This window comes from Atractosteus spatula, chromosome 13 (assembly GCF_055471065.1).
Source record: "Atractosteus spatula isolate fAtrSpa1 chromosome 13, fAtrSpa1.hap1, whole genome shotgun sequence".
NCBI lineage: Eukaryota > Metazoa > Chordata > Actinopteri > Semionotiformes > Lepisosteidae > Atractosteus > Atractosteus spatula.
This window is the reverse complement of record NC_142718.1, coordinates 759,297-770,800: the sequence shown is the minus strand read 5'-3', so window position 1 is coordinate 770,800 and position 11,504 is coordinate 759,297. Positions and strand designations below refer to the sequence as shown.

Here is an 11,504-nt window from a genome sequence, read left to right as displayed (position 1 = left end):
TTTCTTTGTCTTGTGCTTCTTGTGACCTGTGGGAGCGGCGCGGCGCGGCGAGCGAAGGCGGCCGGGCGGCCATGTGCTGACGGCCGCGCGCCCCGTCACGCCAGAGGGACCAGACAGCGCCGCCGCGCGCAGACGCCGGCGCGCCAGCATGCAGACGTTCCGCGACGGCTCCGCGCCTGCGCCTGCCTTCCCTGGGCCCGCGGGGCAGGCCGGCGGCGCGGGCGGCCCCTCCTACCCGCCGGACGCGCTCGGGTCCCCGCGGCTGGTGGAGGACTTCGTGGGCGCGGGCGGGCCGCTGCCCCACCCGCAGGGCGCGCTGCCCCAGCCCGGGATGGGCCTGCACGCGGGGTACGGGGGCCGCAGGGCCGGCGGCGGCGCCGGGGAGCCGGGGTACCCGCCGGGCAGCGGCGCCGCGGGCAGCAGCTCCTACCGCAAGGAGGTGGCGGAGTACTACTACATGGCCAGCAAGGAGGCTCAGCGGCGCGGGCAGGCGGCCGGCGGCTACGGCGGCTTCGGCTACCCGTCCCTGGAGGGCCACCCGCTGGGGCCCCAGTACCGGCCCTCGGGCCCGGCCTCCGGGCTGCTGTCGCACTACCAGCTGGACTACAGCGGCGCCGCCTTCTCGCCCTCCCAGCAGTACGGCGTGGCGCAGCAGGCCAACTCGCAGGGCGCGGCCGGCTCCTCCTCCTCCTCCTCCTCTTCCTCCTCCTCCCAGCTGCACCTGCGCCAGCAGGCCTACCCGTCCCACCAGCCCCTGCTCCCGCAGGGCGGCCCCCCCTCCTCCTCTTCCTCCTCCTCCTCCCAGCAGCCACCGCACCCCAGGGGGGGGTACCACCTTGCGGGGCACAGGCTCGGCCCCCAGTACGCCCACTACCCCCCTACTCCGGCCTCGGGGGCTGCCGGCTCCTACGGCTCGCCCCCGCAGCGCTACCACGGCGCCGCCTTCGACTACGGGAAGGTGAACTCGGCCTCTTCCTCCTCCTCCTCCTCGTCCTCCTCCTCCTCGTCCAACTCCGCCGGGGCTGCCCCCCTGTCCGGGGGTCCCGGGGGCGCGGCCACCCCCGCAGGGCAGTACGACAGCCTGGGGCAGGGCTACCCCCCGGGGTACGGGTACCTCTCGCAGCCCGCGCCCCAGCACCACCCCCACCCCCTCCCCCACTCGCACCGCCCGCTGCCCCACCCCTCCCCTCACCCTCAGGGCCTGGGCAAGATGCACCCGGGGGCGGCGGCGTCCTACCCCGCCCCGGGCAAGCTGCCCCCCCAGGCCGGGCCGAGCGGCGCGGCGGCGGCGGCCTCCTCCTCCTCCTCCTCTTCCTCCTCCTCCGTCGCGCCCTTCGCCCCCCAGGAGGCCTCGTCCCAGTCACCCCTGCAGCACCAGCAGGGGGCGCCGCCGCCCCAGCAGTTCCACCAGAACTTCAGCCCCATTTCCAACCCCTCCCCGGCCGCCTCGGTGGTCCCGTCCCCCAGCTGCAGCTCCTCCCCCTCGCCGCTGATGGGGGGGGCCGGGGGCGCCGGGGAGGGGGCCGGGAATTCGGCCGGAGCGTCCCGGAACAGCCAGGGTCCCGGCCGGCCGCCGGCCCCACTGCCACAGCTCAGCCCCACGCCCAGCACCGGCCCGGGTCCTGGCCCGCTCCCCCGCCGGGAGGAGGCGCCGGCGCCGTTCCGGGCCTCGGCGCTGGACGGGCTGCCCGACCCGGGCCTGAGCAGCCTGAGCGCCCTCAGCGCCCTGAGCTCGCAGGTGGCCAACCTGCCCAACACGGTGCAGCACATGCTGCTGTCCGACACGCTGCTGCCGCAGCGGCGGGCCAAGGAGCCCCCCCCCTACCCCCCGCCCCCCCCGCCCGGCCTGCTCTCCTCCGGCAGCAGCTGCAGCGGCGCCAGCAGCGCCGCCGGCCCGCCCCGCCGCGGCGCGTCTCGCAGGCCGGGGGCCGCGGAGGGGGGCGGCGCCGGGGGAGGGGGGGGCTCCTCCGCCAACTCGGACGGGGGGTCCCAGGCGGACGAGCTGCTCAAGTCGCCCCAGTCCCTGGGGAGCCCCCGCGCGGAGGAGCGGCTGCGCCAGCTGAGTGGGGCCAGCAGTGGCTCGGAGTCGGCGGGGTACCCCCAGGCCGCCGCCGCGCGGGCCCAGGCCGCCGCGCACTCGCCCTCCCACACGGAGGGGGGCGCCGGGGGGCCCAGCAGAAGGGCGGTGCCGGCCCAGGGGGCGCCCCCTCCCGCTCTGCAGCAGCAGCAGCAGCAGCTCTCTCCCTCCTCTTCCTCCTCGTCTGCCTCGCCTTCCTCCACGCCCGCCCTGTCGAACCCGCTGCCCCCCAGCCCGCTCCTGCCCCTGCCCCCGCCCCCCCCGCCGCCCTCTGTCGCCCCCCTGCCCCCCTCCTCCAGCCCCCCCGCACCGGAGCCCGCCTCAGTGCCCCCCGGAGAGGAGCCGGAGCCGAACGAGCCTGCCCCCGCCGCGGCGCCCTCTGACCCCCGCGAGCCGCGGGCCGAGGACGACGAGGACGAAGCGGAGGAAGAGGAGGAGGGCGGCGCGGCCGAGGGAGGCGCCGGTGCGCGGACCCCCAGCCGCCCCCCGCCGACCCCCTCGCTCCTGCCCCGCGCCGACGAGGAGGACGAGGAGGAGGAAGGGGAGTACGGACAGGAGGAGCGCAGGAGCGTGTCCGGGGCCCGCTCCCTGAAGGAGAAGAGCTCGGGAGTCGGGGTGATCGTGTCCGTTCGCTCCGAGCAGCCTGAGCCCCGCCAGGAGCCCACGCCGCCCGCGCCTGCGCCTGCGCCCGCGCCCGCCGCGGGGACCCCCTCTCACACCCCAAGACCTCAGGGCCGCCAGGCATGGGCAGGAGACCCCAAAATGTACTCGTCTGACGAGACTCGAGGGCCCCCTGGGGACACCACCAGCCACAATGGAGAGGGGGGTGTGGGGTACCCCTTGCATTATGGCCCCAAAACCGCACCCGCCGCCAACGTGGGGAGGCTCTCGGCTTCGCAGAAGAGTCCCTATGGCTACCCGGACGCGCCCCTCTCCGGGATGGGGCCGAGGAGCTCCGCCGGAGCCATGGCGGTGGGCTACCAGGGGTACCACCAGCCGCTCCCCCACTACGCCGCGGCGGGGGGGGGCCGGAAGGGCCCCGGGGCCCGTGCGGACAAGCAGCCGCCCCCCCCTCCGCACCAGCAGCAGGGCCCCAGTCTGCTGCAGGAGGTCCTGCAGGGGTACCACCTGGACCGGCGCTACGGCCGCGCCGACCCCGCCGCCCAGCACCCCCCGCCGGGACCCCCGCACGGCCCTGGCCACTCGCGCCCCCCGCAGGGCGTCCTGGCCAGCCCGCCGGATCACCCCCCCACCCCGACCCCCACCGGGGGCAAGCACTACACGGCGGGGCCCGCCTCTGCGGCCTGGGGCCACAGCTGGGCCGACAAGAAGGGCGCCGAGCCGCCGGGCCCCAAGCACATCAACCTGGCCGACTACTCGCTGCCGCGCAAGGCGCCGGAGCCGCCGGGCCCGTCGGCCGTGCAGCAGCTGCTGCTGCAGGAGGCCGAGCCCCTGGCCGGGCCCGGCTCGGAGCGCCGCTCCGTCATCTGCGACGTCTCCCCTTCCCGGCGGACCACCCCGGAGCGCGAGAGGGCCGGGCCGCAGGCTTCCACGGGCGCGTCGGTGATCCAGCAGTCGCTCTCCTCCTCCTCCTCCTCCTCACTACAGCCGGAGCCAGGCAGGGCGAAGGACGCGGACCGGGACCGCGGGAGGGGGGCCCGCGACGGGGCCGCTGCGCCGGGGCCCCCACACGTCTCCAAGACGGGCGGCCAGGATCGGGAACCCCACCATCAGAACCGCCTCTCCCCGGGGAAGGACTCGAGACCCCCGGCCCACCACCGAGGAGGGCACTCGGCGGACCCCATCGACGTCCTGCGGGCGCTGTCCCCCGGCGGCGGGAGGAGCAGCAGCAGTCTGGCCTACCCTCCCCCCCCCCAACACCACCACCACCACCACCACCACCCCCCTCCCACCTCCTCCTCTTCCTCCCTCTCCTCCTCCTCGCGGTACCCGGGCTACTTCCCCGGTGTGGACAGCGGCGGGGGGGGCCCCGGGTTCGGGCTGGAGCAGGCCGTGACCACGGGAGGAGGAGGGGGCCTGGGGAGCCACAAGATGAGCCCCCACTCCCAGCATCATTCCCACCACCCGCCCCACCCCCTCCACCAGCCAGCGCCCCACAAGAGCCAGCTGTACCCCCACGCGCCAGGCGTGGACAGCCGGGGCGAGTGGGCCGCCCAGATGCACCACGGCAGCCGTTCCGCGGGGCACAAGGACCCGGTTCTCATGATGTCACCTGGCTCCGGAGGGCACCGGCACCAGCACCAGAGCCCCCAGGGCCCGCGGGCCCAGCCCGGCCTGCTGTCTCCGGGCGCCCCGCCGCCCCAGTCCCAGCAGAGCAGCTACTACAACATGGTGAAGCTGTGGGGCATGGCGCAGGCGGGCCGCGACGCGGACGGCCAGGGCAGGAGGGGCCACCCTCCCTCGGGATCCGGGGCGCTCGCGTCTCCGCCTCACCCGCCCGCCCCCAAGCGCCACGCCGAGCTGGAGCCCCCGCCCCCGTCGCGGGGGGCCGCGGAGGAGGTCCTCCAGTTGTTCCGCCCCCTGTCGGCCGGCGCCTCTGCCGGCTCGCCCGCGGCCCCGGGCCTGGGCGGGCAGCACCAGCACCCCAAAGCCGGCAGCGCGGGGGACGCCAACCCCCTGATGATGCGCCGCCGCGTCCGCTCCTTCATCTCCCCCATCCCCGCCAAGCGGCAGCACCATGACGCCTCGCACCTGCACCTCCAGAACCAGCGGCCGCCCCCCTGCGCCGGCTACCCCAGCCCCGGCCCGGAGCGGCCCCCGCCCGCCCCGAGGGGCCCCCTGTCGGGCCTCCACGCCCACCCGGGGCAGGAGCCGGACCCGCTCTCCGCCAGCCCCGAGGGGCCCCAGCTCTGCGGCCCCGGCTCGGCCCTGGCGACCCCGCACGCCGGCTCGCCGTCCCCCTCGGGCAAGACCAAGATCCTGCCCCCCCGCAAGGGCCGCGGCCTGAAGCTGGAGGCCATCGTGCAGAAGATCACCTCGCCCGGCGTGAAGAAGGCCGCGCCCGCCAACCACAGCTCGGCCCCGCTGCGGGGCGACGAGGGCGCCGCCGCCCCGGCCCCCGAGGGCCCCCGCAACAGCTGCGGCGGGGGCGCCGGTTTCCCCAGCCTGGGCGGCGGTGGGGGGCTCCCCTTCCTGGGCCAGGGCCTCTCCCTGGACGAGATCATGTCGTACCGGGGCGCTGAGGAGACCGGCCCCGCCCCCCCCTCGGCCGTGCCCTACCCCTGCGGAGACGGGGAGCCCCTCGAGAGACGGGGCGCGACCGGAGCGGGGGGCGAGGCAGGCCGGGAGGCGAGAGGCCTCTCCGGGGAGCTGGGGGTGGCGGATAGCGGTGGCAGCGGCGGCGGGAGGGACGAGGCCAGGAAAGGAGAGCTCAGGGCGCCGGACCTCACTCTGCTGGGGTCGCTGCCCCCCCCCCCGTCCCTGGCCCGCCCGGCGCCCTCCCCCTCCTCCTGCTCCTCCAGCTCCTCGGCGCTCTCGGACATACAGCGCTTCGCCAGCACCTACCAGCAGCTGGAGTCCCGGCGGGGGGAGCAGGGGGCCGCCGCGCTCCTGAGGCAGAAGCTGCAGGAGGCCGGGGGGCTGGCGGGCGGCCCGGCCCTGGAGGAGTTCTCCGGCAGTCCCCAGACTTACGGGCCGCCCAAGCCGAGCCAGAACCAGAACGTGTACCAGCGCCTGGGAGAGCCTCACGCCCTGGGCAGGCCGCACCCCCCCCCGCCCACAGCCAGCCCCGCGGGCCCCCAGGAGCCGAAGCCGCCCGAGAGCGTGGTTCCCAAGGGCTACTTCCCTTCCGGCAAGAAGAAGGGGCGGCCGGTGGGCAGCGTCAACAAGCAGAAGCGGGCCCAGGCCCAGGCCCAGGCCCAGGCCCAGACGATCCCCGGGGCGCCCCCCTCGGCGCCGGCCGCCCCCCAGGCTTACCTGCCCCCCCAGAACAACACGGGCAACCACAGGAAGGGGGCGGACCCGGCCGTGCCTCTCGCGCCGGCGCCCCAGCAGCAGCAGCAGGAGGGCGGCGGCGCGCTGGCGGAGGGGCCGCAGCAGGCGGAGTTCAGGCCGCGCCGCCGGAGGCAGAGGAAGCCCCTGGAGCCGGGAGACGAGGGCATCGCGGTCCGGCAGAGGAGGCGCCGGCGGAGGGCCGCCAGCAAAGCCGGGAACCCCGAGACGTTTGGGGACGGCGAAGCGGCTGGCGGGGAGAGCGGCCCAGGCTGCGGCACAGGCGTCAGGAGTGGGATGTGGCCTGAGCACAGGAAGCCGGTGTTTTCGCCCTACATCCACGTGGAGAGGGGAGTCCAGGAGCTGGGGGCCGTGTGCACGATCGTGAACGCGGAGGAGGAGGATCAGAGGCGGAGGCTCGGAGGAGGGGGGGCTCCGGGGACCGCGGGCGGGGCTCTGGCGGCGCTTGCCTCCCCGAGCCAGGGCGCTCAGCTCCACTGCCTGCCCCGCGCCAGGCGGGAGAGAGAACGGGAGAGGGAGCAGCCGGCTGAGACCCGGGAGAAGCCGAGGGCCAAGCCGAGCGCCTCCGAGACCGCGCTGCAGTCCAGCCCGACGGGCAAAGCGCTCCCCTCTTCGGGCTACGTCCTGCCTGGACCCCCGGTGACCGAGTCAGGAGTCGTGGGGCTCCTGCTGTGCTGCCTGTGCCGAAAGTGGGCCAACTACAAGAATCTGGGGGACCTCTACGGGCCCTATTATCCCCCCGATTATGCCGCCCGGCTTCCCAAAAACCCACCTCCGCTCCGGCAGAGCCAGGGCCCGCCGAGGGCAGGGGGAGTGTCTGCCAAAGTGGAGCCGGGCTCGGAGGGCTCTTCCCTCGGCGAGGGGGAGGGGGCGGAGGTCAAAGTCGAGGACGGCAGCGGCGCGGAGCTGCCGGCGCCAGACGCCAAGGGGGGCGCAGAGGAGGCAGGCGGGGCGCAGGGCTCGGCAGACGACACGCAGCAGGCGCCCCCGCCGCAACCCCACACCCCCGCCACCGCCACCGTGAGCAACCGGGAGCACCGCAAACTGACCTCGCACCCGCGCTTCAAGAGGCGGCACCGGTCCAGCGAGGAGCTTGGCAAGATGGGCCAGCCCCCTGCCCCCGCCCAGCCCTCGGCCCCCGAGCCCGAGCCCCTGCCCCTGCCCCTGCCCGAGCTGCCCCTCGACCCCGAGGAGCTGTGGGTGCACGAGGCCTGCATCGCCTGGGCCAGCGGCGTGTTCCTGGTGAACGGGCGGCTGTACGGCCTGCAGGAGGCGCTGGAGGGAGCCCGCGAGGCGGTGAGGACCGGGGGCAGGGGGCGGGGGGGCCGCCGGCGGGTGCATCCGAATATCCACGCGGGAGTTGAAAGCGATGAGGTCGCCCTGGGAGACGGCTCTTCTGCCGCGCGGCGGTCCGACGGCTCCGGGCTCCAGCAGGCGGGCCGGTCGGGGGCCGGGCTGGGGGCTGTGCGGGGAGCCGTGACGTTGTCTGAGCCGCGCGTCTCTCTGTGTGTTTCTGCAGAGCTGCTCGCACTGCGAGGACCCGGGTTCGACGCTGGGCTGCTACAGCAAGGGCTGCACGCTGCGATACCACTATCTCTGCGCAGTGGAGGCAGGTATGGCCGGAACAGGTGTGGGAGGGGGGGGCTTTCGGACCTGGGGCGCGCCGGGGCCACCGCGAGGCCTCATCTCAGGGTGCAGCATGCTGCGGGCCATTCACAAGGTGGAGGCAGACCCCCCGGGTCCATTTTCAAGACTGAAGGGATCTGAATCCTTCTGCCCGTCTCTGGGGCTTCCTGTGAGCTCAGGGGCTGCTCTGGAAGGTCGCCCCTCAAACTGCCTCCTCGGCCAACAGGCCTTGCTGTCCCAGGCTGCCTCTGGTGCGCCATGTAGCTGAAACGCTGCCTTTCTCTTGACGTGACTTTTATGTCCCAGCGATGGGCCGGCCTGTGTCTGTGGAAGACTGGTTTCTCTGGTTCATTAGACATGCCCCCAGTGCTCGGAGCGCGGCAGTGGCCACCAGGCAGTTTTTAAAGAGTACGTCGGAATCGATCATTCGTTTCCTCCCGCCGCCCAGACGGCACAGACTCGGCGACGCGTGGTCACACAGCGCTCGCACACACGTCACGGCAGAGCTGGCAGTCATCGTGTCTTGACGGTGTTTAAAAATATTTTGCGCAACCTAAATGGGTCTTTGGGGGGGGGGGGGTGTTTTCAAGTGTTTGCAGTTAAATTTATTTAACTAGTTCAGGAGTTGTCAGAACGGTTTTTAAAGTCTCTTTTTCTCTGCTCATTTCCTCCCCTGCCCTGTTCTCTCTGCGCAGACTGCTCGCTGAACGAAGAGAACTTCTCCATGAGATGCCCAAAGCACAAGGTGGGTTTCAGGCTGACAGTGGGGTTACAGACAGAGACTGGACGCTGCAGCTGGAGAGAGGATAGAGTCACCCAGAGCCCCACACTGACACCCTTCATCATCATCATCACTCCTGAACAGACCCTCAGTCTGTAACAACACGTCTGCACCTCTGTGTCCTGTGTCAGGGTGACAGTGGGGTTACAGACAGAGACTGGACACTGGAGCTGGAGAGAGGATAGAGTCACCCAGAGCACCACACTGACACCCTTCATCATCATCACCACTCCTGAACAGACCCTCAGTCTGTAACAACACGTCTGCACCTCTGTGTCCTGTGTCAGGGTGACAGTGGGGTTACAGACAGAGACTAGACACTGGAGCTGGAGAGAGGATAGAGTCACCCAGAGCCCCACACTGACACCCTTCATCATCAACCTCAGTCCAGTGTTAATGTCCTGACTGGATTAGATTTAAACTTATTGTCAATGCAGGCAGGAAGGTACATAATTAGACCTGGAGTCAGAGTTGTATTATTGTTTTATAAGGGTGATGCTTTGTGCTGCTGCAGCTGGGTGTGTTCCTGGAGCAGTCGGAGTGAAGTCCAGTGGCTGACCTGGGGCCTGAGCTCAGTGCTGTCGTCAGCCGTCTGTGTGTTTCGCTGCTGTAGATGTGAACTGACTGACACTTTCCCTTGTCTCTGTCCTCTGTAGTTTCCACAGCAGGGCAAGCACAGTAAAGCAGCTTGCCCAGAGCAGTCAGAGAGAGGCTGAGGGAGCGGTCCCACACACACACGCTGACATCAGGACAGGTGAGTGACACACACGCACACGCACACGCACACGCTGACATCAGGACAGGTGAGTGACACACGCACACATTGACATCAGGACAGGTGAGTGACACACACGCTGACATCAGGACAGGTGAGTGACACACACACACACACACACACACACACACACACACACACACAGACATCAGGACAGGTGAGTGACACACACGCTGACATCAGGACAGGTGAGTGACACACACACACACAGACATCGGGACAGGTGAGTGACACACACACACACACACACACACACACTGACATCGGGACAGGTGAGTGACACACACACACACACACACACACACACACTGACATCAGGACAGGTGAGTGACACACACACACACACACACTGACATCAGGACAGGTGAGTGACACACACACACACACACACACACTGACATCAGGACAGGTGAGTGACACACACACACACTGACATCAGGACGGGTGAGTGACACACACACACACACACTGACATCAGGACGGGTGAGTGACACACACACACACACACTGACATCAGGACGGGTGAGTGACACACACACACACACTGACATCAGGACGGGTGAGTGACACACACACACACACTGACATCGGGACGGGTGAGTGACACACACACACACACGCTGACATCAGGACGGGTGAGTGACACACACACACACACACACACACACACACACACACACGCTGACATCAGGACGGGTGAGTGACACACACACACACACACACACACACACGCTGACATCAGGACGGGTGAGTGACACACACACACACACGCTGACATCAGGACGGGTGAGTGACACACACACACACACACACACACACACACACTCACACACGCTGACAGGCACGTGTCCCTCGTCGCTCACAGGCGCCTCTCCCCGGCAGGTGGCCGCGGCCCAGGGGGCGGGCGCGGCGCAGAGGGGGGAGACGCGCCCTGCGATCTGACCGACCCGCCGGACGGACCCCGGGCCCCGCCTGGTGGGGCTGGAGAGACACACCACCACAGACACACGCGCCACCTTCGCCGCTGCTCTTCCTCGTGGGGGCGGCCGGCGGGGGGGGAGGACTCTGTTTTCTCGGAGCAGAAGAGACTGAAATTTCCAAACCAGCAGAGGGGGGTCGGACCAGGGGCGGGGGGGCATTTCTGCGTTTTTACAGAGTTGTTATCGTCACGGTTGTTTTCTACTCAAGTCCCATTTTTTTGGAGCGTCAGTGACATCACACCCTCCCTGGGACGGGGGCTGATGACATTGCATGGAATGGAGGGGGGCAGGGGAGGGGGTTGCCTTGGAGACGTTGCTGCCTTGGAGACGGAAGCTGTTACCATGAGAAGTATTTTGGGGATGGGGATGGGGGGGTCGGGGGGGAGTGGGGTATATTTTTTTCCGTTCATTTGCAGTATTGACCAGCAGATCCTAATGGACGGACAGAGGAGACAGACCGACGGACGTCCACGACCTTAAAGACTCGAGCAACACACACAGAACAACAACGAAACGAAGAAAAACTGGACTCCTTCACGTGGAATTAAAAAAAAAAGAAAAAAGTTTTTCAGAACATTTTAAAAAACGCAAACGCATTTACTCAGTTTTGAAAGTGGAGGTGCTGTTGGGAGGAGGCTGTAATTGTAGTTTGTCTCTGTGGAGGGTCCGGGCTGGAGGTGCAGTTTATTTACTGGGGAGGGGGGTTTGTTAAAAAAATAAAAAGGATTCGATTTCCAAGTCAAGCCCAGCGGCTCCTGGAGTCCCTGCCTCTCGGACGAGCCTCAGCCTCAGCCTCTGCTGCCAGCGGGCCTCGCTGAGCCTCTCTGAGCCTCGGCGCTGTGCTGTGTGTGTGTGTCTGCGCCGGTCCCCCACGCTTCCTCTCCCTCTGTCTGCACGCCTCACTCCTCCTCGCTCTCCCAGCGCGAGTCTGTCCCCCGTCTCACTCCTCCTCACTCTCCCAGCGCGAGTCTGTCCCCCTGTCTCACTCCTCCTCACTCTCCCAGCGCGAGTCTGCACGCCTCACTCCTCCTCTCTCCCAGTGTGAGTCTGTTTCCTCACTGTCTCACTCCTCTCAGCCTGTTCCACACTCCCACCCCTCTCTGTGTACAGCAGAGCCTCCTGTCCTGACTGCAGGAGCTCATCCAGCTTTGTCTGGAGAGAAGACAGGGTATACGCTTCAACAAGCTGGCTGGGCAGCTTGTTCCCTCCTCCCACCCCTCTCTGTGTACAGAAGAGCCCCCTGTTCTGGCAGGGGGCTGCTGCTGCAGTTTACCACGGTAAGAACGTGAACGT

The 11,504-nt window shown here is 69.3% G+C and overlaps 1 protein-coding gene across 2 annotated transcripts; it reads left to right on the top strand.

Moving 5' to 3' along the window:
- The first annotated feature begins 19 nt into the window (after positions 1-19).
- Positions 20-10,952, top strand: tcf20 (transcription factor 20). Of its 2 annotated transcripts, none has more exons than XR_016093914.1 (5): positions 20-7,345; positions 7,569-7,658; positions 8,371-8,420; positions 9,113-9,210; positions 10,114-10,952. XR_016093914.1 is itself a non-coding variant. In XM_088930805.1 (5 exons), the coding sequence occupies exons 1-4, from the start codon at positions 149-151 to the stop codon at positions 9,170-9,172; spliced, it is 7,401 nt and encodes a 2,466-aa protein (XP_088786931.1). In that variant the 5' UTR covers positions 20-148; the 3' UTR covers positions 9,173-9,210; positions 10,114-10,952. The 2 variants fall into 2 exon arrangements, 1 of the variants encoding a protein (XP_088786931.1); XM_088930805.1 differs by having other exon boundaries at positions 7,569-7,662.
- Positions 10,953-11,504: the final 552 nt, after the last annotated feature.